Below are 27,158 nucleotides of genomic sequence, written 5' to 3'. Positions count from 1 at the left end.
CTGCAGTGAATGTATGGTTGAAAGTGTTTGGGTTAACCATTCAGACAACCCAGAATTGTTTGTAGTGAGTTCTTTTCCTGAGGAAACCTCTGACACTTTCCCTTATGAGGTCTGTAAGGGAATTCTGGACTGCATACTTCCAGTAGACATCATTTTTGTGGTTACAATGCTATCTGCTGGGAGTTGAGCTCTGCTGAAAATGTCTCCTTTGTTCCATTTGCCTGGAATGCTCTTGATAGATAACCGTTTGTCTCTTTCTTGATAAGGATTGTCTAGCTGTCCTATAACACTTTCCAATTTAAAGACAACAGGGCTATGCAAGGGCTGCATGCCTTTCTGCTCTATCCACTGAAGAAGTGAAGTGACTTGCTAAGTTCAACTCATCTTCATGAACACCATTATAGAAACCAGGTTCGACTTTTATTATAGGAACTTATATAGCTGCAAAGCTGGAGTGGACTGATCTTGAATGGTGCACAGCTGGGAACTACATCACCTCGAGAGAGACATTTCTGAGAGTCAGTGGCTCCCAGCTCTTGGCTGTATACGTTCAAAAATTGGAGCTTTTGTCAGGCAGAGGCAATATATTGCCAAGAATGTAACTGAAAGACTTGTTCTCATTTCTAAGAGACAGTCTCCTAGACTGAATTATGATTAATTTCTACCTGATCATTTCCCTTCTAGACTGAGAAAGAATGCAGTTGTACACATTATTTCTGAAAGTTTTCTGATTCTTCTGCTTGACGATAATGTTTTCCTTGAAAGATGGCTCCTTTTTCAAGAGGAGTTATCTTGCAGTGGAAGCAAGAAAGTTGAATGTATATGATAAAACAGTTCATCACTGAAAAAACATGGCTATGTACCTCTGAAATACACCTAATTTTGAAAGACATCATTCATTCTAGTCCTAGTGACCTACAATCCACATCAACTTGGTATACCTTTTATATTTTAAAAAAGTATGTACATCAGCCGTAGAGTTAATTACATTTACAAGTGTGACCTGTACGTTAAAGCTTCTTATATCAATAGCTTTCTCTGCTCTTCATTCAAAATCTTTATTATGCTGTGTTTGAGCCCTGAAAAATGAAACCATCTTCTGCAACCTTGGACTACACAAACCCAGTTTTATATGATAAATGACTATTGCCCTGTGAATGCTGATTAACTGGTAGGTGTAAGAATTACTTCTGTAAGGCAAGAGGTTTCTTATAATGGCAGAGAGCTGCAGCTACAGGCCTCTAGCCTTAGCAAGACATAAGTATATGACTTAATATTTCATTATAACTTGCTATATATTGAGCATGATGATAATAACATATTTCAAAACAAAACTTGGCAGGTAAGTAAAGAACGAAGTAATATTTGGAAATGATGTACCATATATATGTTTTAACCTTTTGAGCTGGGATGTCAAAAAGACATAGGAATAATTAAACTACTCATTAAATCTTTATTTCCTTAGAAGCAACAGGACAGTGTCGTGGTTTGGGCCGATTTGTCGTATATCTTGAAGATGCAGGTGCTGGTCAAACTATTCATGCAATTAATGGAATGTGCTTTTATGAACATATAATTATATATATATATTTGTTATGAACATATAATTGTATGGGAATCAGAGGATGAAAAGTTGGGAATGACTCATTAAGAAATGCATTAATAGAATTCTTCTGAAAGGCCTGGAGCTTCTTCACCTGAAAGGGTTATCAAACATTGGAACAGGCTGCCCAGGGAAGTGGTGGAATCACCATCCCTGGAGGCATTTAAAAGCCAGGCAGACATGGTGCTGAGGGACATGGTTTAGTGGTGGTTTTGTCGGTGTTAGGTTGATGGTTGGACTCAGTGATCTTAAAGGTCCCTTCCAACCTGAGCAATTCGATTCTATGTTAATAAGGGAAAATTTATGACTTGGATAAAAGGAAATCTAAAAAACAGTTTTCCTCTGTGAGGTTCTGCTTGCCCTGTAAGGGATCTTTTTTTGGCATTCCTTCTAAAATAATATCTGATCGGACCTGTGGATTTCAAAATCATCCTTGCTAGCTAAGATAAACTGAAGAGATAAATGGAAAAATTACATCATTTTCTCAGTGAAATTACTCTTATTGCTTTATGTGAAATTACAGCAAGACTTGTATTTGCTACACACTGCTGCTGTTGATTAAATGTATTGGTCTGAGCAGACAGTAGAACAAAATGTCAATGCAGTTCATGCTATTTCACTTGAAGAAGTGCTGAATATTCCCATACTGACTGAAACATAGCAAAACATGAACATTTCTTGTGCCAGAGGAAAAGCTTCTGTGACCATAACAAATTCCAGTCCTTTCAAAGCCTTGCAGAGTTGCACATCACTATCTCACAAGACATTAGCATTTCTTCTTATTTTGTTTCCCATTTCTCATCGTAAGTGGTTGAACTAAAACAGTAACTTCAGTAAATTAAAGTATTTGGATTGTGTTAGTTCTGAGAGTGACAGCACTTTCATGCACACCATATTTAACAGTGCTCTTGCTTATACTGTGAAATACTTAGCATTTTCAGATTTTTTGAGACCTATGTCTCAGAAATGTTCATATATATTTAGTCATATAATAAATCAAACACTAAAGTATGTTCCTTTTTGATAACTAGAAAATTGTATATGTGTCTCTACCACCCCAGATAAAGGAAAATAAACTTCTGTACCCAGCCCATTGTCTGCTTTTACATCAATTGAAAAAGTATAAAAATGTTAGTGTTCAATATCTATTGCATTTCTTGGTGACCTTGAACTGCTTTATTCTTTTAATGTATGCGTTTTACCTTAAATTATTTATATTCATTTGGCTTGTTTATTTCTAAAGACTACTACAAACTTCTAGGCTTTGGTAAATTACAGTTCATGCTAAAAGCTATCTGGTTCCAATTTTCCAGCTGTTTTAAAATGTCCATTTAAATGCCTATAAGCATTGTTTGTTTTCCATTTTTCTTTCCGGTAATTCTTTCAAACTCTTGTTCCTGTGTTTGAAATACAAGTAATCAGAGAGAGAATGGCCAAGTCTAGCCTTTTCAAAGGATCTAAATCTGAGGTGTTCTTTGTTGTTTGCAAGGTCTCTCTCTCCTTGGCTCTCCTGTTTGTCCGAATTTCCTATTCTCTTCTCCAGTCCTCCCTCACTTAGCATTTCTTCCTCCTCATTGCAGTCCTTCATCATGCACTCAAGTTTGCCAGACAGATCTTGAGCCACGTACAGCTTGTTGTTGTTGTGATGGTACATGCCAGGGCTGTAATGCTCTGTGTCATAGCAGTTGTCTTCCTCTTCTTCCTGGCATGAGCTTCCCTTGGCACTCTCACCATCCAAATGAAATGAGATTCTCTTCCCTTGGCTTTTCTGGGAAAGATCAAAGGGTTCTTCCTGTTCCAAACTTCTCAAGACATTTGTCTGGGACAGAGAAATTCTTCTTCCAAAACCTTGTAGTGGTTTGAGTGGGGAGAAAAGGAACAATTTATATATAGCAAATTTTACTATGTGATACATGGTTAAAAAATGTGAGATGGCCTTCTATTTAATATTTTACCTTTGTCTTCCACCCAGCTATCTCCAACTACTTTATTGTTTACATCTCATGGCATCTCCGTTGAGATGCTGTTAAAAGAAGTGCTATCGTATCCACAGCCAGGTCAGGACACACAAAACATTGTGCTGTACGTGCCAGACATTTGATGAGAGAGCTCGGAATAGAAGTGAAGTGTCCTGGCCTCTTGTAAACTTTTTTTTTTCCAGTGATCCTATCCACTGCCTCCTGCCTATTTTTTTTTTAAATGAACACTTTGATCTAAATCATCACATGCCATAATCAAAGTCCCAGGTTTTGTACATTTTTTCCAGAGGAGTGGAAGAGATTAAAAACATGTTAACATACTTGTTGTATGGACCCTCTGGTTCAAGGTTACTACTTTAAAAATGAAAACATGATCATGTCTTGTCAGTCTATGAACTCTGCTTGCCTTGATTTTTCCTCTCTCATCTAGTGCCACTGAAAAGCTATATGCACTAGATAGTGCTTCAGCTTGAAAAAAAAAATAATAATCAAATGATGATTTTGAGTTGTGCAGTATAAATCTGAGTGTAGTTCTGGATCTAGTTTGTCTTAATAGTTGTCAGAGTGTCTCCTTTCTGTTCCTCTAGCTTGAAACCCAGACATTATCCAGGAGGCATCTGTGGACTTAAATATGCTCTGACCATCAGGACGCACAGAAGAAGATTCAGACACTGCAGGCATAGTCCATCTTAATTAAAAGAAAGATGACAGTCCTGGGGTGAGGATTTCACCCAATAACACACACACACACCAGTTCCCCCACTTCTTTAGATGATAGCATTGGCATGTATGCATACATAATGCTTATTTTAGGAAGTGCATGTAGTGGGTGGGAGGTAGGAAATGCTCTGCAGGATACCCTGAGTGGTCAAAAATCCATATACTTTGAGATGAGGGAGGAGCATCTCCTCCAGTCCACGTGCTTCTTTGTAAACTTGGTCTGAGCTTATGGCCTTTATCTAACAGGTATGTCAATACATCACAGAATAACCATATCTTAAGCAGAAAGGCTCTTGGATGTAGAGCCATTCGGGCTTCCATTCCCATTCCAGACTAGAATCCAATAAGCAGTGAACAAGATCCATGAAATCTTCTAGATTTTTTGCTTGTCAGCTTTGAATGTATTTACGATTTACCTTCAGTAAGTTCGCAGACGACACCAAGTTGGGTGGGAGTGTCGACCTGCTGGAGGGTAGAAAGGCTTTGCAGAGGGATCTGGACAGGCTGGATTGATGGGCTGAGACCAACGGGATGAGGTTCAATAAGGCCAAGTGCTGGGTCCTGCACTTGGGTCACAACAACCCCATGCAGCGCTACAGGCTTGGGGAAGAGTGGCTGGAGAGTTGCCTGGCGGAAAAGGACCTGGGGTGTTGGTCGACTGTCAGCTGAACATGAGCCAGCAGTGTGCCCAGGTGGCCAAGAAGGCCAACAGCATCCTGGCCTGTATCAGGAACAGCGTGGTGAGTAGGACTCGAGAGGTGATCGTCCCCCCGTACTTGGCACTGGTGAGGCCCCACCTCGAGTACTGTGTCCAGTTTTGGGCCCCTTACCACAAAAAAGACATTGAGGTGCTGGAGCAGGTCCAGAGAAGGGCAACAAAGCTGGTGAGGGGTCTGGAGAATAAGTCTTATGAGGAGAGGCTGAGGGAGCTGGGGTTGTTCAGCCTAGAGAAAAGGAGGCTGAGGGGAGACCTTATTGCTCTCTACAACTACCTGAAAGGAGGTTGTAGAGAGGCGGGGGTCGGTCTCTTCTCCCAAGTCACAGGCGACAGGACTAGAGGAAACGGCCTCAAGTTGCGCCAGGGGAGGTTCAGGTTGGATATTAGGAAGAATTTTTACACTGAAAGGGTTATCAAGCATTGGAATGGGCTGCCCAGGGAAGTGATTGAAGCACCATCCCTGGAGGTGTTCAAAAGACGGGTTGACATGGTGCTGGGGGACATGGTTTAGTGATGTTTTTTTTTGGTCAGAGTTAGGTTGATGGTTGGACTAGATGATCTGGAAGGCCCCTTCCAACCTAGATGATTCTATGATTCTATGATTTATCCTCATAAAACCATGGGAATGCACCTCAAACATGAGAGAAAAACTATAAACTCCTAACCAGATGTGCCTGGGGAAAAATGTCTGCTTGTTCATGGCTGCTAGGCTGTGGTCTGTCAGCATCTGGGAACGAACCCCTCCCCCAAACTGTAAAATTTATTAAAAAATAATGGAACTACACCCTCAGTCAGGAAGATCAATGCAATTTCAGCCATGTCCTCCAGTCATTCTCCATGCCAACTACATGTGCCACAGTCTCACTAAAGCTGAGTCTCCACCAGCTCACTCCCGTTTGTGTCTCAGGGGTACCCACATGCTGGGAGAAGCTCTGCAGCGATGTGGATATTGCACTTTCCTCACAGTAATTGGCAGCCCTGGGCTTAAGTACAAGAATGTTTGGTATGGCTTGATAAATCCTCTGCTCTAAAACTACCAACTATATTTTCCCTAACACCTGACAACAGAAACTTAGTGTGCTAAAATTATTTCCTTTGTGCTCACAAGTACTGTCTCATTTTGTCTCCATCTACTACTCTGTCTTGGTATGTACCTTTGTGTCATCAGATATCTAGTCTGAAAGGTCTCTGAGACAAGGGTCACCTTGGGGATCTCTGAACTATAGCACTGGAGTAATATAGATAGTTAATAACAACTTCCTAAGCTTACGGGATTCAATCTCTTCCAATCACATTGGATCTATGGTATGAGATCATAGATCTATTGTACAAAGCCCATTTGGGTTTACTGATATACGCCTTCAAACCTCTCAGAGAATAACTGAAAAATATTACCTTGAGAATGAAATCCTCTTTCCACGATGCTGTGTTTGACTTTCATGTGTCTGGTTAGGTTCCCCTTTAAGGTGAATTTGCTGGGACAGTAGAGGCACTTGAAAGGCTTACTGTCCGAGTGCAAGTGCATGTGTCCCATTAAATTGTGCATTCTGTTAAATTCCTTTCCACAAAGCTGTCAAAAACAGTAAAAATGAAAATTATTTGTTCTTAGGGGTACTTCCAAGGAGGACATTTTAAAAGGAAATAGAACCTACCCTTCGCAACTTGAACCCTGGCAGCTTCTGGCTGCACTTTGTTTTTCAAAGATACAGGCAAAAAACCTACAGACAAGAATATGTGGTTAAGTTTGATCTATCTAGGGCCTTCTGCACTGCTGCTATTTTTTTTAAATTTGGTGACTAGGAGAGACACACAGTCAAGAATTCCCCAAAATCGGGGAATGTTGTTGTAAGGAGGGGAGAGGCTTAAGTATGTAACCTGAAAGACTTAACATGAATGATTGCCACGGAGACCAGCTTCAGGGCAGGTAAGACTGCGCTGGGGAAGGGTTCTGTAGCGGAAAAGGCCGACGAGAAGCTCTTTTTAGGGCTTTTTTTGAAGCCGGGACAAGGCCCCTGCTTGTCCTGGGGGCTGTCAGCTGGGGGGGCGGTGCTGCTGAGCGAGCCTGGGCGGAGCCGCCACCACCCCCGGTCATTTTAAACGACCCATCAACGTGCCAAACGGTCATTGCCACGGAGACCAGCTTCAGGGCAGGTAAGACTGCGCTGGGGAAGGGTTCTGTAGCGGAAAAGGCCGACGAGAAGCTCTTTTTAGGGCTTTTTTTGAAGCCGGGACAAGGCCCCTGCTTGTCCTGGGGGCTGTCAGCTGGGGGGGCGGTGCTGCTGAGCGAGCCTGGGCGGAGCCGCCACCACCCCCGGTCATTTTAAACGACCCATCAACGTGCCAAACGGTCATTGCCACGGAGACCAGCTTCAGGGCAGGTAAGACTGCGCTGGGGAAGGGTTCTGTAGCGGAAAAGGCCGACGAGAAGCTCTTTTTAGGGCTTTTTTTGAAGCCGGGACAAGGCCCCTGCTTGTCCTGGGGGCTGTCAGCTGGGGGGGCGGTGCTGCTGAGCGAGCCTGGGCGGAGCCGCCACCACCCCCGGTCATTTTAAACGACCCATCAACGTGCCAAACGGTCATTGCCACGGAGACCAGCTTCAGGGCAGGTAAGACTGCGCTGGGGAAGGGTTCTGTAGCGGAAAAGGCCGACGAGAAGCTCTTTTTAGGGCTTTTTTTGAAGCCGGGACAAGGCCCCTGCTTGTCCTGGGGGCTGTCAGCTGGGGGGGCGGTGCTGCTGAGCGAGCCTGGGCGGAGCCGCCACCACCCCCGGTTTATCCCACCTCCAGGGGATAAAAGGTGTCAGGGAGGGCAGGGACTAGTCCCTGCCCACAGAGCACGGAGGGAGCAACCGGAGCTGGTGTGTGTGTACCGGCCGGGCCCAGTGCTTCTACTGGTGTACACGGTAAGGTCAGTCGCTCCTGGGGACTCAGCTATGGTTGCTACCAGATCGAAGGCTATGTTTAGGAAAGCTGTGGGTACCCAGACCGAGGCCCCACGCAAACATATGGGTGCGCAGGCCTCTGGGTGCAGAGAGTGCCGGAGCCTGGCGCTGGCAATGGAGGGTAGCGGAGACAACACCTGTATAAGATGTGAACAGGTGAATGATCTGCTCTACCTGGTGGCCCAGCTGAAGGATGAAGTGGAGAGGCTGAGGAGCATCAGGGAGTGTGAAAGAGAAATTGACTGGTGGGTGCACTCCCTGAGAGTAGGGGAACAGGTTGAGGCCCCGTGTAAATCGGAGGACCCTCTCCCCTCTTCTCATCAAGCGACAGGAGAGGATCTCAGAGAAAAGGAGGAATGGAAACAGGTCACTGCTCGGGGAAACAGGCGAGTCCCCTCCCAACCTCTCCCAGCTTCCCAGTTACCCCTGCAGAACAGGTATGGAGTCCTGCAGGAGGAACTGGCCGATGGAGAGGAGGATGGCACACCAAGACTAGAGAAGACAGAAAGTACACGTCACAGCGGACCCAACTTCACCACTAGCTCCAAAAGGAAAAGGAGAAAGGTCATAGTTGTGGGTGACTCTCTGTTGAGGGGGGCAGAGGGACCAATATGCTGCCCTGACCCGCTACACAGGGAAGTCTGTTGCCTCCCTGGGGCTCGGGTCAGGGATGTGACAAACAAACTCCCAGACCTAGTAAACCCCTCTGATTATTACCCCCTGTTAGTATTTCAGGTGGGTAGTGATGAAATGGGTAGGAGGAGGCTGAAATCAATTAAAAGAGATTTTAGAGCCTTAGGGCAGCAGCTCAAGGGGTCAGGAACACAAGTAGTCTTCTCTTCTATCCCACCAGTGGCAACTGTGAATAAAGAAATTGATAGGAAGAGGCAACAGATCAACTTGTGGCTCCGGGACTGGTGTTACAGGCAGGGCTTTGGGTTTTTCGAACATAGGTGGCTATATGAGACACCTGGCATGCCATTGTCAGGTGAGACACAGCTGTCCCAGAGGGGGAAAAGAATTTTGGGGCAGGAGTTAGCAGGGCTCATTGACCGGTCTTTAAACTAGATATGAGGGGGGAAGGGGAGATAACTGGGCCTGTCAAGATTAAGCCTGAGGAAAGCATGCCACGGTTTGAAGGAGGCCACATTAGTGAGGACTCACACTCTGACATTTCATCAGAGAAAGGTGATAGACGTTTAGAAATTACTGCTAGAGAACAATGGGAAAACCCTTTCCTAGAAGGGGAAAAGGGTACTAGGCTAAGAGTTAACAAAGCTCACGGACAGAGCTTTAAGCCGAAAGTTAAGGGGGATGGGGATAAAACCAAGCCTGCTGGTAATGAACCTGAGTGTCAAGGGCCAAAGATGGGGGTGAAATCAGTAGCCCAGGTCAAGTGCATCTACGCTAATGCACGTAGCATGGGCAACAAACAGGATGAGCTGGAAGCCATGGTGCGGCAGGACAACTATGACATAGTTGCCATCACGGAAACGTGGTGGGACGATGGTCATGACTGGAATGCTGCAATAAGTGGCTATAAGCTCTTCAGAAGGAATAGGCAAGGAAGGAGGGGGGGGGGTGTGGCTCTGTACATTAGGGAGTTGTTTGACTCTATAGAGATAGACTCCAGTGATGAAGAAGTGGAGTGTTTATGGGTAAGGGTGAAAGGGAAGGCTAACAAAGGTGATTTTGTGCTGGGAGTCTGCTATAGACCACCCAACCAGGATGAGCAGGCTGATGAGGTATTCTATAAGCGGCTGGCTGCAGTCTCGCAAACGCCAGCCCTTGTTCTAGTTGGGGACTTCAACTTACCAGACATCTGCTGGAAATATAACACAGCAGAGAGCAGGCAGGCTAGGAGGTTCCTCGAGTGTATGGAGGATAACTTCCTGACACAAATGGTAGGTAAGCCTACCAGGGGAGGTGCCTTGCTAGACCTACTGTTCACAAATAAAGAAGGGCTAGTTGGGGACGTGGAGGTCGGAGACAGTCTTGGGCTTAGTGATCATGAAATGGTTAAGTTTTCCATTCATAGTGAGGTAAGGAAGGGGATTAACAAAACCTCCATCTTGGACTTCCGGTGGGCAGACTTTAACCTGTTCAGAACCCTGGTTGGGAGAGTCCCGTGGGAGGTAGTCCTGAGAGACAAAGGAGCCCAGGAAGGCTGGACGCTCTTCAAGAGGGAAATCCTAAAGGCCCAGGAGCAGGCTGTCCCCATGAGGCGCAAAATTAAAGGGCGGGGAAAATGGCCGGCCTGGATGAACAAAGAGCTCTTGATGGGACTTAAGGAAAAAAGGAAGGTTTACCACCTTTGGAAGAGGGGACAGGCAACTCGGGAGGAGTACAGAGATTGTGTTAGGTCATACAGAGAAAAAATCAGGAAGGCAAAAGCCCAGCTGGAACTCAACCTGGCCATTAATATAAGGGACAACAAAAAAAGTTTCTATAAATACATCAACAAAAAGAGAGTGACAGAGAATGTCCATCCCTTACTGGATGCGGGGGGAAACCTTGCAACCAAGGATGAGGAGAAGGCTGAGATACTTAATGCCTTCTTTACCTCTGTCTTTAATAGTCAGACCAACTACCCCCAGGGAGTTCAGCTTCTTGGGCTGGAAGATAAGAATGGAGAACAGAACAACTCCCCTGTAATCCAAGAGGAAGTAGTTAATGATTTGCTTATGCACCTGGACACGCATAAGTCTATGGGGCCGGATGGCATTCACCCAAAGGTTCTCAGGGAGCTGGCAAGAGAGCTTACCAAGCCTCTCTCCATTATTTATCAACAATCCTGGTCAACAGGAGAGGTGCCAGATGACTGGAGGGTGGCCAATGTGACGCCCATCTACAAGAAGGGCCGGAAGGAGGATCCTGGAAACTACAGGCCTGTCAGCCTGACCTCGGTACCGGGAAAGATCATGGAGAGGATCATCCTGAGTGAGCTCTCAAGGCATGTGCAGGGCAGCCAAGGGATCAGGGCCAGCCAGCATGGGTTTATGAGAGGGAGGTCCTGCCTGACCAACTTGATCTCTTTCTATGACCATGTGACCCGCTTTCTCGATGAGGGGAAGGCTGTGGACGTTGTCTACCTGGACTTTGGTAAGGCCTTTGACACCGTCCCTCACGGCATTCTCCTGGAGAAACTGGAGAATCATGGCATAGACAAGTGTACCCTCCGCTGGATAAAAAACTGGCTGGATGGCCGTGCTCAGCGAGTTGTGATTAATGGAGCAAAATCTGGTTGGCGGCCGGTCACCAGTGGTGTCCCTCAGGGCTCAGTTTTGGGGCCAGTCTTGTTCAATATCTTCATTGATGATCTAGATAAGGGGATTGAGTGCACCCTCAGTAAGTTTGCGGATGACACCAAGCTAGGTGGGAGTGTTGATCTGCTTGAGGGTCGGCAGGCTCTACAGAGGGACCTGGACAGGTTGGACCAATGGGCCAAGGCCAATGGGATGAGGTTTAATAAGGCCAAGTGCCGGGTTCTGCATTTCGGCCACAACAACCCCAGGCAATGCTACAGGCTTGGGGAAGAGTGGCTGGAAAGCTGCCCAGCAGAAAAGGACCTGGGAGTGTTAGTGGACAGCCGGCTTAACATGAGCCAGCAGTGTGCCCAGGCAGCCAAGAAGGCCAACGGCATCCTGGCCTGTATCAGGAATAGCGTGGCCAGCAGGAGCAGGGAAGTCATCGTGCCTCTGTACTCGGCACTGGTGAGGCCTCACCTCGAGTACTGTGTTCAGTTTTGGGCCCCTCACTACAGGAAAGACATTGAAGTGCTGGAGCGTGTCCAGAGGAGAGCCACCAAGCTGGTGAGGGGTCTGGAGAACAAGTCCTATGAGGAGAGGCTGAGGGAACTGGGCATGTTTAGTTTGGAGAAGAGGAGGCTGAGGGGAGACCTCATTGCCCTCTACAACTACCTGAAAGGAAACTGTAGAGAGGCGGGGGTTGGCCTCTTCTCCCAAGGGAATAACGACAGGACCAGAGGAAATGGTCTGAAGTTGCAGCAGGGGAGGTTTAGATTAGATATTAGGAAGAATTACTTTACTGAGAGAGTGGTCAGGCACTGGAACAGCCTGCCCAGGGAGGTGGTGGAGTCACCATCCCTGGAGGTATTTAAGAAACGTGTAGACGTGGCTCTTCAGGGCATGCTCTAGTGCCCGGGATTGTTGGTTTGTGGTGGGGTGTTGTGTGTGGGGTTTAGTTGATGGATGCTGCTTGCTTTTTTTTTTTTTTTTTTTTTTTTTTTGGGGGGGTGTTGTTGTTTGTTTGGTTTTGTGTTGTGTTTTTTTGTTTGTTTGTGTGTTTTTGTGTTTTGTTTTTTTTTTTTTTTAATGTGGTTGGACTCGATCTCAAAGGTCCCTTCCAACCACTAAGATTCTGTGATTCTGTGATTCTGTGAAATTCAAAGTATAACTTCTGCCCTGGTGAACCATTTCATTTGTAGTTTATAAATCTAGCCTTTAATCAAGAAAAATGCCAGGCAGAGATGGAGATACCAAGGAAGGATTTATGTGAAACAGTCAAGCAGAATATTACTTCTCCTTAAGTGGAAATGAAATGGCTGCACATTTTGCTTAAAGCTAGAAAAAGAAAAGCCTTTTTTTCTTTGTTTCTTGCTCCCTTATTTGTCTCTGATCCTCTTATCTTCTGTTTACCAGCTTCTGTGTTTCAGTGTCTCTGGTGAGTAGGCCGGAATTTAAACAGTCATAGAGTAGCAAGAATGACTCGGCTTTCCCTGAAGCGTATTCCTGAAAGCTTGAGCCATTGATTGTGCAGGTTTCCATTTGATGAAACAATAAGGGGTTTTTTTTCATTGTTGTTGTTTATCTAGATGGGTTATTTGTAGTCTGGTCCCTTATAAATCAAATATATTCTCACGTCCAAAGAGCAACGCAGCTGGTGAAGGATCTGGAGCACAAGTCTTGTGAGGAGCGGCTGAGGGAGCTGGGGTTGTTCAGCCTGGAGAAAAGGAGGCTGAGGGGAGACCTTCTCGCTCTCTACAACTCCCTGAAAGGAGGGTGTAGAGAGGTGGGAGTCGGTCTCTTCTCCCAAGTAACAAGTGATAGGATGAGAGGAAATGGCCTCAAGTTGCAGCAGGGGAGGTTTAAATTGGTTATTAGGAAAAATTTCTTCACCAAAAGGGTTATCAAGCATTGGAACAGGCTGCCCAGGGAAGTGGTTGAGGCACCATCCCTGGAGGTATTTAAAAGATGTGTAGATGTGGCACTTAGGGACATGGTTTAGTGGTGGCCTTGGCAGTGCTAGGTTAACGGTTGGACTCAATGATCTTAAGGGTCTTTTCCAAACTAAATGATTCTATGATTCAAGACATGAGAGTTTGGTATTACTATTACAAGCTTTTAGTCTTACTTGTCTTCTGGTCTTTCCCTATCATGATTTATAATTTTATTCACATTCAAGTGGCTATTTCCATCCTCTGCAAACTTCTGTGTTTGCTTTCTACTTAAGCTCTTTTTTTGGAATGATTTTAGACAAATACTTTTACCATCAGAGGTTTTTTTTTACGGTCTTTATTACTATATGAGCCAGAATCACCATTACTGTGTAACTGCAACTTATATCAAGCAGTGTATTCATCTGGAAGAAAATGATTAAAAAGCAATTACTGACATTGCACCAAATTTTTGGTCCAATCTGATTTCTGATTTAATTTATTTTGGTAGCACAGAAAGTCTGCTACAGTACTTTTTGATTCAAATTCACAAAGCCATCACCTGGAATATCTGGATGAAATGTAGGTAGTGGAATGATTCTCAGTGAAGTAGTACTGTATCGTTTGATTTTTAAACCATCTCTTGAGGGAAAATGGAAGCAGTTCATTAATATAAAAATTTGCAGTGATATTGGTTTTAAATAAAAACTAGAGTTGAATCAATGTTGCAAAAAGGAAAAGTCTGTAAATATTCACTTGCTTTTAAAAAAAAATACTTCAGCTGCATTAGTTCTTTGATTTGCTCTCTGTGATTTTGCTAAAATGTACATTCTAGTAAATAAATTTATCAGCAAAGTGGAAAAAAAAAAGAGAAAAAGAATAGCCACTGAAAATGAGTTATTAATTTGTAAAAGTAAGATATCAGATTCCAAGGCTCATCCATCCACTTAGGAAAGAGGACTGTCTCTTTTGCCTTTAAAGAAAGCTAATCTGCCGGCTGACATATTCAGTGAAATGAATACACCAAAAAACATTCTGAAAGGGCTGGGAGGAAACAAAGAGTAGAAGCAGCACTGATGAGCACAAAAAATTCACAAGCTTGAAAGCTTCAAATTCTTGACAGCTGCTGGAATGATCTATGATGTCTCAATATTTCTCTGGCTATAAGAATGCCATTAATAATACCTCTCTAATACCTCTTAGTGAAAGGCTTCTGGTTATCTGCTTGGCTGACCTGTTTTCTCACCACCTTTTGCTTTCTGATAGCTAGGTCTTTATTTCTCTAGCTAAACTGGTAATCAAGGAAAATCAGTTTGAACAGGTGAATGGCTAGAGCACTTCATGCAAATTTATATCTTTATACGGTATTGAGTAGTAAAATGGTATGAGCATTTTTTTTTCTGTCAAGGCAACATTTATTTCTGTTTCTTCATAATGAAAAGAGAGAGGGGACTTCCTAAAGGATCCTTACGGCATAAAAGTTTTGTGTTTCTGAATAAAGGGGGTAGGTTTTTCATTTCCCTAAGTCATGCACAGTCTTAGGGATGTGTAATATGTTCCTGTCCTGAAATTTCATCTGGGGACATGAGGAAAAGGTATCAGAGTGGAGAGGTGTGGCAGGAAAATGAAAGAAATACAGATATGAAAATTGTTTTTCAGAACCATGGCTCTGTGTGGCATGGTACCTGGGTAAGATGTCCCTTTCAAAAGGCACAAGATAAGTTTTAGATGAATGTCCATGATTCAGAGGGCGAAGGGAGCAGGTTTCAGGCTCACATGCTGAAAGATGACAACTCAGAGCTAGCTGGGGTTCACAGCTAGTGCTTAAACAACAGCCTGAGTCTGCAGACCAAACTAGAAAGGTGTACAAGATTTTTTTCCTCTGTGACAGAACAGAGGTGTGAGCACTGATGAACAGAGTGTGAAAGATGACCCAGAGCCAGTTGCATGGGAGGGAGCTCCAGCAGAAATCACCACAGAGCACCTTAGCATTCAGGGGGATGCAAAGCTCATGCGAGATATCTTGGGATAGCAGGAATTACATGGTTTACCTGTGGACCTTTTGTTAGACTCTCTAGTTTAGATAAAATAAAATTCAGACCCTGAAGAGAAAGACCTCAGTTGCAAGTCTGTTGAACACACTTTGATGCACTGGCTGGTGAAATGGGCTTCAGTACAGTTTGCTAGAAAAGCTGAATTAGTTCAACACTAGATTTTGTCTTTCAAAGTCACCGCATGAAGTATCACCCTTCTAGATTTGTCAGTCTGTTTTGTTTCTTCCCAAAGTACTTCTCACTCACATTTTCTTTGCTTTTAACTCCTGATCTAAACCCATGATTTTAGAGGGGAAAAAGTGGAGTTCAAAACATCTGCTGCAAAGTGCATTTCACTAGGCTGGAGAAAACTTCATTGCATTCTTTATGAAAACATTATTGACTTCAGCACTCAAAGCAACTGTAAATTTCATAGGAGCTTCCTCTGCAAATTAGCACTTGCACCAGTTGGTGCAACTCCTTCAGAACTCTTCAGTGTTTTTGTTTAAAACAGAAATAAACAAGGAAGCATGGGCTCAGACCTTTAAAAGCTACAGAGAAAAATCAAACAGAGATCCAGGCTGCAGCTGGATGAGGAAACAGAAGGGATAACTGCTACACCCTCACTTCAGATAGTCTGTGCTTAGCTGTGATTAGACACACAGGAAAGCCTCATGAGTTTTCTTGCTGTGAGAAAAAGGTAAAGAAAACCATTGCATATGGTGAAGTAGAAAGGCTACTGCTGTGCTCTCTTTCCCCTGCATTCTTCTTCTATTTTCTTTTTTTTTTCTTCATAAGGGTGTTCCTTTCCTCAAACAGAGAAGGAGAGGGAGAAAGACTGTAAACCGTTCAAAAGGGCCATGAGAAAACAGGAAGCTTTGAAAAGTACGAGAGCGCAAGATGAAATCTATTTGCAGGTGGTTCCCAGGGGATGTGTGAGCCATTGTTAAGCAGGCTGTTCATATAGCTATATCCTTCCTTCTGCTGAGGAGGAGTTTGGTGCCAAAAGACTGCTATCTGGTCATTGCCTTAACCCTCTGAATACCAGCCAGAAATACTTGCTAAAGTCTTTCAAGGGCTCTGCCAGAGAGGCAAGGGATGTTCCTAATGCCAGAGCAATTCCTGGTTCTCCCTTTGCTCTGCTCTGTTCAGGGGCATTGATGTTGATCCATACCCCTTCAGCTATAGGAGAAACTGGTTCACTGTGCTTACTTGTTTCTTTTCTCCTATCTCTATGCAGATATTTACCTCCATTATTTTGTGCTACCTAAGCAGAACCTGGATCAAGAAAGGAAACTAGACTATTTTATGCTAATGTAAATGCAACTGTAGAATGTGTTAGCAAGTCTTGTTTTTCTAATTCTACTGTATAACCAGGTGATAACATCATAGAAATATCCAGTGGTTTATCCCTCTGCCACCAAAGGAGATACGCTTACCTTGCATTTAAAGGGTTTAACATCAGAATGAACAATCATGTGGGCCTTGAGAGTCTGCTTTTGCACAAAGCTCTTGAAGCACAAATGGCATTGATAGGCTCTGATATTGGTGTGGATCAGGACATGTCGCTTCATGTTAGCCAGTAGAGTAAATTCCCGGCCACAAATTCCACATTTATGCTCTTTCACACCCTGTAAGAAAATAAAAAAATCAAAAATTCTGTAGATGGAATATTTTATAAATAATTTCATCTTCAGTACAGCAATATATAAATTATTCATTCTGCAATAGCAAAGCAGATAATAAATTATTTTGCTTTTAACATCATTTGCTAAAGTAATAGATACTTATGTATTTTTTCTCAGCAAATTCTTACAAGAATCTGAGAAGCAGAGAGGGAAAACAAAACGTATTTTCATCAGTAAGTTTACAACTTTACAAATCAGTGAGATGTAGTATCAGAGCTTCTCTGTCCTACTCTTCTGCTTATGTAAAATATTGGTCAAATGTGTACATTTATTGACCAAGAAAAAAGCTAACCAGTTAAGTGATTAAAGTAGTGCCTGCCTATGGTAATTGAGCATCATTGGCTTCTAAAAAAGACCCGTCCCTTTTTTGAAGAAAGCTATAGAAAATAATCTGAAATAACCAAGAAGTATTCAAGCAATGCCACCAAATAAGGATGTACATGTTACATTCAAGGAAGAGAAAAAGCTATTTACTCTTAGTGGGACTTGCACTAACTCTAATGGAGTGACCCCATTTTATCTAGTGTTTACAGAGCATTTCTAGCACCCTGTATGTCATCTGGTCAATTTACTAATGTATAATTCAATATTCTTGGTCACACCCATGTGGTCTAACTGCCAGCTCCTCAAAAAGTCATTTAGATGCTATGAAAATCAATGAATTTACCACTAAACACTTTAAGAGTTTAACTTGCTGAAGGTAATGAGAATTTACTAGTGAAGTGCCAAGAGCAATTACTCCTTCTGCAGGCCCCTATTACAAAGATGACTTGAAACAATCTCTACTTTTGTACCAGTAAGTGGTTTTCATAGTTAATTGCATAGCTAAAACTGTGAACACCAACAGCAACTCTAAGTGTCTGCTTATCTGATGTGAGGCTACATTTGGTCAGCCAAGTACTGTTAATTATGTTCACAGCTGCAGCTGTGGACAAAGAAGCAGAAGCTCTCTAAAGGCTCAAGGGCATTGCATTTCCTATGACAAAAAAATAGCAAGTTTTGAATTAGTAGAATTTTGCATGGTAAATCCAAAGACCAGGGAATCTCCAGAAAGAGCAGAAATTATAATAGTGTAGTAGGGAAGAACAAGCAAATGTGAAAGTAGAGGTTGTTGTTTTTTAAAAGAAAATGTGTCTATTAGACTAAAATGCTGTAGCTTTCTGTTTTTCATATAAAAGCCAAAATTCAAGTGTTAAAGGAAAAAATATGCAAGACTGGAAGCAAATTTTTATAAAACGTGATTTTTTTTTTACTTGTCTTAATAATAAGGGGGATAAACTAATTTCAGACATTGCTGAATTAAATATTTTCCTATTTTTTAAAGTGATCCTTTTGGATGTGTTCCAAAGCCTGCTCCTAGTCTAAACTGACACTGCTGTCATTACTAACAGAAGTGGCAAGACTGCTACTTGATACAATTTGGCTGGGATTATGGTCCCGTTTGTCAACTTCTATTAACTGACATTCTGGATAACATGCACAAAGGAGAATTTTTCTTAGGTTGTTTTTTCCCCTAAATGTCTCATTATAATGATTCTTCAAATTCTGATGAGTAATAACATAGTTTATTTTGCTGCATACGTACAGCCTACTGCATATCCACCTACTTCCCAGTCCAGGGAAGCAAAGCAATAAATCTGTTTTTCAGTAGAAAATTTCTGTTAAATTTTCAGGGGGGTTAGACAACTCTACAAATTTATATTATTTTACAGAAAGTCATTCTGAAGATAAAACCCAGAAACAGAGAAATGTGAAGATAATTTTGGGAAGTAATACAGGTGTTTTAATTTAGCTCTTGTTTATAACAAAACATTTTTGCATGTACTTTCTTAAGACTAACAGAAATGTCTAGCTTCTAGTATTGCCAGCGCTGCTGGGGCTTTTACTCTGCATAAAATTCTCCCACTGGCAAAGGAGGTACATGTATCTTCAGTAGTCTGTAATCCTTGTGCTACCTTCCGATGCAAGGTGACAGTGCAACTAGTGATGGCTTACCTTGTGAGTTAGGGAGTGTTGTTTGAGATGGTGAGGCTGCACAAACTCCATGCCACATTCAGTGCAGATATATGGACGGATGTCTTTGTGCTTCATCATGTGGTTTTGCAGCTGACTCGGGTACTGGAAGGTCTTATCACATTCAGTGCAATTGTACTGTATAGGGCCACGGTGGGTTGTTAAGTGTCTCTTCAGCTGGGCCAAGGTTGGGAAGTCCAGACCACACTCCACACAAATGTTCTCTTGGCCACTCTCGTGCTTAGACTCATGTGCTTTCAGCTCACTGGGATATGCAAAACCTCTGCCACAGATCCTGCAGTTATAAGGCTTGATGTCACTGTGTTGCATCATGTGTCTCTTAAGGTGACTGGTTTGAGTGAAAGCCTTGTGGCACACCTGGCACTTATGTGGCCTAGTGCCCTGGTGTGTCAACATATGTGTGTGCAAGTGGCTCAGCTGCTTGAAAAGTTTGCCACATCGGGTGCAAGCATGTGGCTTAATGCCACTGTGCCCCAAGATATGGGTGACCAAATTGTACTTGGATGTATAGGACTTCTCACACATGGGACATTGCCAGCGTTTCTGTTCACCCCCCACATCAACATAGTAGCTGTCGTCTATCTGAAGGTTGACATCTATTCTTTCCACTTTCTGTTTATTTTCACCACTTCCTCTTACTTCAGCCCTACTGAAGGGTGACTCTGGAAGCCTTTTCATTTGAAAGGGGTTCCTGAAATGAAAGTTTGGGGGCACAATAAAAGGAAACATTAAGCCAGGATGGACTTTAGGATAATAAGGGTAAGGAGCCTGCATGAATGCTGGGCTACTGGGCCATGCCATCTTAGACTTCACTGGTTCTTGTTTAATGGGCTTGGCTCCAAGGTGCTCCAGAGTTCTGTAGAACTGAAAACCAAAGTTGCAGAGATCAATCATCTGGGAACTGTATTTGGGCTGTGCTGTCTGTTGAAACACCAAGGGAAGACTGGAAGAGCCTATATCACTGTAATCTTCAGGTCTGTCTGGTGGTGATGAGGAACGGTCAAGAACGATAGAAGGAGGCATTTTTGTTGGCATGCTCTTCCATTTCCGAGACCCTCCTTCCAAGGACCCCTGGAAAGTTTCCATGTCTCCAAGAGGAGGAGGGCCATAGTGGAAATGTGAGAGATGTGGTCTGAATTCTTCACCAAATGGAGTCGCTCTGTGTGGCTTTGTAACAGGGCTCAGCAGCTGCAGGCAGCAGGAAAAGGGAGAGGCTCGTGTACTGTCCACATTAAAACTCATCTCTTCATTCTTCATCATATTTAATTTTTTTCTGTGTTGCCCAAATTCCTTAAAACAAACAAAAAAAACCCAAATCTCTTTTTTTCTTCCTGTTCTCCTGGGGTTAACATTTTATTGTCTAGTTTATTAGGTTGGAGGTTGGGGTTTTTTTTTTAATTAAATGCAACTAAGGATGTCTTGGGCCCATATAAGACAAATGCCTTTTAAAGCAGAATTAAATGGCTCTAGAAATTTGTGGTGCATCTAAAGGATATGGCAATACAAAAAATAATGTGCACATTTATTATGACTGTGACATGAAAAGTCAAACCAAAAAATTTTAAACTTCTTTGTATAATTAACATTGTTGGACCGGGTCCAGAGGAGGCCACAAAGATGCTCAGAGGGCTGGAGCACCTCTCCTATGAGGACAGGCTGAGGGAGTTGGGGGTGTTCAGCCTGGAGAAGAGAAGGCTCCGGGGTAACCTTAGAGCCCCTTCCAGTCCCTAAAGGGGGCCTACAGGATAGATGGGGAGGGACTCTTGGGAGTATAATGATAAGATGAAGGGTAACAGTTTTAAACTGAAAGAGGGGAGATTTAGATTAGATATTAGGAAGAAATTTTTCACTATGAGGGTGGTGAGACACTGGAACAGGTTGCCTAGAGAAGCTGTGGATGCCCCATCTCTGGAGGGGTTCAAGGCCAGGTTGGATGGGGCTTTGAGCAACCTGCTCTAGTGGGAGGTGTCCCTGCCCTTGGCAGGGGGGTTGGAACTAGATTATCTTTAAGGTCCCTTCCAACCCAAACCATTCTATGATTATATGATTATATAACATGTGCTGCTGTGAGAGAAAACAAGTGATATAAGGACACTGTGTACCATCAGGTTTTGCACTGTTTCCTGGCTTCTCTCACTTTGTATAAAAATAAGAAAGCAGAAATTAATTAATTTTCTTTATTTTGATGCCAGAGATATTTACCTGGCAGATTTGGGGGAGGAAAGGCCTTTGACCACTCTTTGAATTACTTTCAGTTTTATAGACATAATCTAGGGGTTTTTTTGTTTGTTTCTAAACAGGTGGGCAAAACCCCCACTTTAAAACTAAATATAGAATTAATGTCAACCACCCCTCATGTCTCCAGAGTAATTGGCACCTAAGAATGCTCCAATCCTATCTATGGTCCAGTGTGACAAGGCAGATTAATAATTGTCCTCTGGCAAATTTTTATATTTCACTGATTGTACAGGGAGCTTCTCCTGAATTTGGAGTTCATCTGAAATATTGATTATGAATTTTGGTTCACCTTAAATAAGGCTTCTACCTTTTGCCTTGACTCTCTAGGAATGCACTTATCTGAAAGTGTGTGTATGTCTGTGTGTATGTCTGTGTACATACATCTGTCCAACCAGGCAGAGGTTAGGTTGGAAAACTAGACATATTTTCCCTCTGTTACCTGTAACATGTTGATGCTATTTATAAAACCATTCTTGGTATTATTGGGTGGAGAGCATGAAGGTGGTTAGAGTATTAAAGACACTCCTGTTTTTTTTCAGGAAGCTCCATGCTGGACAAATTTGCTTCTAAAGATAGATAAAAACACATCTCTCTGACCTCATTAGGCTGTGGACAAGGGAAGGCACCTTAAAAAACCTGCTTGCAAAGAGATTACTTCCTTCTAATAGAGTAGATTGTGGAATTATCTTTGAGATACTATGTGAAGCCAAAGGCTCAGTGACAAAACTTTAAGATGGAAACTTTAGACAAAGGGATCAATCAATGCACAAAGAAGGAATAGTAACTGAAGTGAAAATTGTAGGATCTCTAAAATGATGATTCTAAAAACACCTGTGATAGAGCAAAAGCCTAAAAAAAAAGGTGCTTAAGACTGGGATAAGTATCTAATAATTATATGAGGATGTGACTTTCAGTCCCTAGCTCATTGATTGACAGTAGTGTATATATATATGCACACACTATATATATAAAAATATGTGCGTGTATGTGTGTATATATATTGAAAAAATATATAAGCACGTGTGTGTGCACATTCCATCAGAGAGGATTGTTAGGGAGAATGCATTTTGTTATGTTTCCTTGTCACCCTGAACTCCCTGGGCAAAATGAGGAACAGTTAGATCTTGAAGACTCTTTGGGTACAAAGGTTTGACTTATTAAAAAAGGAGAAAGGGAAGGGAATCCTCTGAATACCAAAAAAGACTCCACTTCGTTCCAAAAGGGAGAAAAAGATTTTCAAAATGCATCTTGAGCAATGTTTAACTCGCACGATTTGAACATAAAATATGCCTGTAGACCAAAATCTCCCTTTCAAAGTATGGACCTGTCCTTCAAATGTCTTTTATCTTGTGTATCTGATTCTTTCCCAGCAAAATGAGTATGAAAGGCTTCAGAAAGCCCATAGCAATTGAGAACGCAGCTATGTTATTTACTGGTTTGTTAGATTATTGAAATGCTGCCAAAAATACATATAAGTGACAGTGAGTTGTGTCTAATTGCTCTCTTGTATCTTGGCTGCCAGTTCCTCCCTTCTTCCACTGCCTGTTTTATGCAAAATTTCAGTCTATCTGGAACACAGAGTTATGGCAGAGGCTGTAGAACTGCTTGAAATTACTAGAAATAAATAATTTCCTTGCACTACTAACCTTTGGTTGCTTTCACTTAGCGTATGGTTTTATTCCACTGTCTGCAGTTACACACATCACAGGACCTACAAGGGAAAGTGTTTAAACAGTCAGTGACCAGCTCAGTCAGAAAGGTGCTGTATAATCCAACAAAAGAGCACCTAAAAGGAGAGGGAAAGTATAGATTTACAGTCTAACCTTGCTGCTTTTTTTCCCCTTCAAACTGCCAAGCCCCATGATGTAGAAATTCATCGAAGAAAGATTAAATCTAGCCTCTCTTCTCATCTCCTTTCATGTTGGTAGCAAACCCTTGCTAATTTGAATAGAGGCATGATCTTCACGTTACTCAGAACTTAATTCCATAAAAATGTGAGTCCTGAAGAAACCATAGAAGAGACTGCAGATTTGACCACCATGCAAGAAATAGTTAAGGAGCAGTCCCTTCTTTAAATAACTTCAGTAGACAACTTTAAAGCTTTTAATAGCACAGTTCCCCATTAACTGACTCTGGAGTAGCTGATCTCGTTTTAGTCTCAACACTAAATAAGGGGGGATGAAGTGAAGGATTTTTGTACTAAATATCCCCTAGGGACCTTTTGCCTTTCCTTTTCACTTCAAAATCTCTTTCTTTCTCCTGCACCTAGTTATTTAAGATGGAATGCTATCTAGTACAGTGGTGTGTGATTCTAAACATTTAGTATAAACCTGGATAGACATTAAAAATTCTAGCTTTTATCAGCAATATTTTAGCTATTAAGTTTTAAGGCACTGTTGGTGGCATCAGATGTGCTTATAGAGTGGGTTATGGCATAATTTGCTTTTCAATGGTGGCATTTATTAGATTTTTTTTTAAAAAAAAACTGCCTGGTGCTGTAGTGAGGTAGCTGCAGATGTTCTTCTCTCCAGTATGAACACTCTTTTCTCAGTTTAGCATAATGGTTTGCTATCCCTCTCATTGTTTTTATGTTTTCTCTGTCCCTAGTTTAGCAAAACCTTTGCTATCATTCTCATTACTTTTTTTTGTTGCCTAAAAAGACAGTTGAGTGTTTCTTCTTAAAGTACCCTGAAACCCGTATGTACTGTAAGTCATTTCACTTATGCGCCACTTTCCATCTCCCCACCACTCCCCAAACATCTGATGCCGTCCTGCTTCAATTTCTCCCAGCTTTTGAAACGGATCTTTTGCCACTGAAAAGCTGAATCATTTTTTGCTGATAATCCTTGAACTGCATAGTCTTAATTGGTTACTTTTTTTTTTAATGTACAAGCAGGCTAACTAGTGTGTGGCACTCAGCTGTTGTTGAAGGCGCTCCTGTATTCATGTCAAGAAGACATTGTTTTAGATACCCCAGACTAGTTTCATCTGTTTTGAAAAGAAAACAAAAAAGCAAGGCTGAGTGCTGACAGCTTTTGTCTGGGAAGTGAGTATAATCTGAGTTCCAGGCCTAGAAAAGTACCTTAACAAATTGCACTCACTCATACTGGACCCTGAGTCCCTTCTTCTTGAGCTTTGGCTCTGCAGAGAAAGGGTTATCAGTAAGAATGAACTAAAAGGAACGTGACTTTGTAGCCAAGCCATAAGTGCAATCACACAGGAGGGTGAAGTACCTTTAACCCATGACTGTTCAATAAACCTGCAGAAGTGACATCTGGAGGGAAACTCAGACCTATCTCTAAAGAGGATGGAGTCTGCAGCCCCTAACTACCCCTTCTGACTTCTCTCTGCTCCCTGTCCCTTGGCACTTGCATTTTTGGCTACATAATGGCCCAGCTCTAGCCAAAGGACAGCAGGGTTACCCTCACAGACCAGGGCTCTAGTTAGGGCACTCCCTTAAGAGGCCAGATACGGGGGTCCAAATCCCTCAGGGGGGAGGAGGGAAATTAATCAGTCTCCCAATTCATGACTGTAATATTTTACAGTGAACTTGATGCTGTTAGTGTATATTCTGTTTCATATAAATATTCTTACAGGACTGGGTCCCCATTTAGGCATAGGTATACTGGATTTCCAGACCTTGCCCAGACTTTAGGGCTGATAAGATCAGATTGGCCAGGATGGTGACATCAAGAACACATACAGTAGCAGAACTTCAAATATGCAAAGCTTAACTCGTGCCAGCAGACCGGGTGGAAATGCAATTTGATCCTGCCCTCACTACTTATTAGAATCAATGATGGGTTGGATGGCTCAGTTAATTACTCAATTAAACAATGGCAGTAATTCATCCTAAGTAACTGTCCTAATTCTCTCTTTGGCATCATCCACATTGTACTGAAATCATTGTGGAAAATCTGGGGTGTAGCTGAGAACAAGATTTAGGATTTGGCTGTTATGAGGTGATGCCAATAAGACACACTTCTTCCTTTTCTTAAGTGGATAAAAAGCTCTCATGTCAGAGGCTGGAACCATGGATCTGTCCCTGCCTTTATAAAGTATGTGGAGTCACTTTAATCACTGTTGATAGAAGTCCTATCACTCCATCCCTGTTTCCTGTCTACTTCCATATCTGCCACTGCAAATTAAAATAGTGTATTTTTGCAATCCAATGTATTAAATAATTTTTCCTCCGGAATATTAAAAAATTACACTAATGCAGTTTTAGGATTATTTTTTTCTCACCATTCAGATATTATAAGAGACAGGGTGAACTGAAGAACAAATAAATAATATAAATATAACAAGGGATCTGGTGGTAAAATAGTAATATTGAAGTTCTTGAAAGAATACATTGGACAGAATCTTTGTACCTACAAAGCACAATCATTAAACACTATAAAGTGGAGAGAGAGGGTTTTTGAGCTGTGCAGTGGTATTATTTTAAAACAAATAATGGAACTATGCAGAACACCCAGAATTAGAATGATCAAAAAAAGCATGCCCTTCCATGACCCTCATGCTGTCCTGCTTAGGGCGTTGTTTTGAAATGCCAGTGCTTTCACTGGCATTCATGACCTTTAAAAAGGAAATAGATTAGCTTTCCTTCCTACTGTAGTTCCAGTGTCACCTCTATGGAAGCCAGAGAGATGGTCTGGTCTCCTCCCACCTCTTTGTTATATCTTAAAGGGTAGCTGAGGGCCACCTTCAGCCTTGGTTCTTCAAGCCAGCCCACTGACACGCTCCCACACCATTAGCAGTTAATGTATGGGAAAGCAATTGCACCTCCTGAGTGTTGTATGTGTAAAGCAACAGGTAAATACCAGGTAAAATGTGTGCATATGCTTGGAGAAGGGCAGTGTCGAAGAGGATTGTATGGGAGAATTTTCATATAAAGTCTCCAAAACAGATTAATTTTTTAATGAAAGTCTAGTTTTACTTAAACATGGGGAGTATTGTTAGTCTTCAGCAGGACCAAGATTTTGCTTTCTGTGTTTATTTTGCTTTAAATTCTTTGTTTCACACAGTTCAAAACTCATAGTGAAACTGAAGGTTGCTGAAGTGGTAGGTATCGTGTTTCAGTAAGACATGCTATATCCTACAAGAACTGAAAGAAGAGGGTTTCATCCAGAAATTGATAGAATTAGGAAAAATGTATCTGCTACTGACCACTTCTCTTGGTGTCCAGTTCCTTAAAATGAATTACCAGATGATGCTTTCCTAGTCATTTTGGAAAGATGAATAAATTTGTTTTCAGCTGATGTTTGAGCCGACTTCTTACTGAAAAAGCTGCTTGGCTGAAAAGACTAATTAATCCCTATTAACCTCTATTACTCATTTGTAATTAAGCTGTCTCAGTAGTGACAGTTATTTCCCTCTGAACAGAAGTTCAATAGGAAACACAGTAAAAGAATTAGAGATGTCAGTGCCATTCCTAGAACACCACTGTGTTTATCCCGTTGATACCCAAACAAGAGTAGAAAAAACTAAGAATCATGGGCAACAAGACAGAGTTAAAAATGGTTATTATGGCAAATTACTAGGGCATTGGGAGGAAACTATGTTTGATATGTCTGCACCATGATTAGGGAGCTCTTTTTTCTGGACCGCCACAGCATAAACTATATCTTAAAGCATTTAAACCATGCTGAACTAAAATATGTTTATTGTTCAGAAAAAAGATCACCTTCCCATACATCTCACAGTTGCATTCAAATGAGGGTTCATTTTTTAAAATAAATTTATTTTATTTTGTTTAAAGAGCAATGTGCTTAGTTCTTCAGTTCCAGCATAGAATGGTATTTTTTGACTGATTGTATGAAGTTCCTGCAAGGACATAATTTAAGGTAACTTCCTCTTCGGCTTTGCCCTTCACCTGTGATGCCAAACTTGAATCTTCTCATTGACTGAACAGCAAGAAACAAATGCTTTCCCTCCCTGATCCCCAAAATGCATCCTGTATATAGCACTTAATTATTCTATTAACTACTAAAAGGTTTTAAAAATAAGCATTAGTTTGTTGCAACAAC

At 42.1% G+C, this 27,158-nt stretch overlaps 1 protein-coding gene across 1 annotated transcript; it reads right to left on the bottom strand.

Annotated features, from left to right (window-relative positions):
- Positions 1-1,046: 1,046 nt before the first annotated feature.
- Positions 1,047-20,151, bottom strand: LOC141476683 (zinc finger protein 366-like). Its single transcript, XM_074165491.1, has 4 exons — positions 18,853-20,151; positions 16,609-16,800; positions 6,416-6,590; positions 1,047-3,451 (listed from the first exon to the last, which is right to left on the bottom strand). The coding sequence occupies exons 1-4, from the start codon at positions 20,149-20,151 to the stop codon at positions 2,943-2,945; spliced, it is 2,175 nt and encodes a 724-aa protein (XP_074021592.1). The 3' UTR covers positions 1,047-2,942.
- Between the last annotated feature and the right edge of the window lie 7,007 nt (positions 20,152-27,158).

Source organism: Numenius arquata, chromosome W (assembly GCF_964106895.1).
Source record: "Numenius arquata chromosome W, bNumArq3.hap1.1, whole genome shotgun sequence".
Classification (NCBI taxonomy): Eukaryota; Metazoa; Chordata; class Aves; order Charadriiformes; family Scolopacidae; genus Numenius; species Numenius arquata.
The sequence above is the reverse complement of the archived record's forward strand: the minus strand, read 5'-3'. Positions and strand labels throughout refer to the sequence as shown.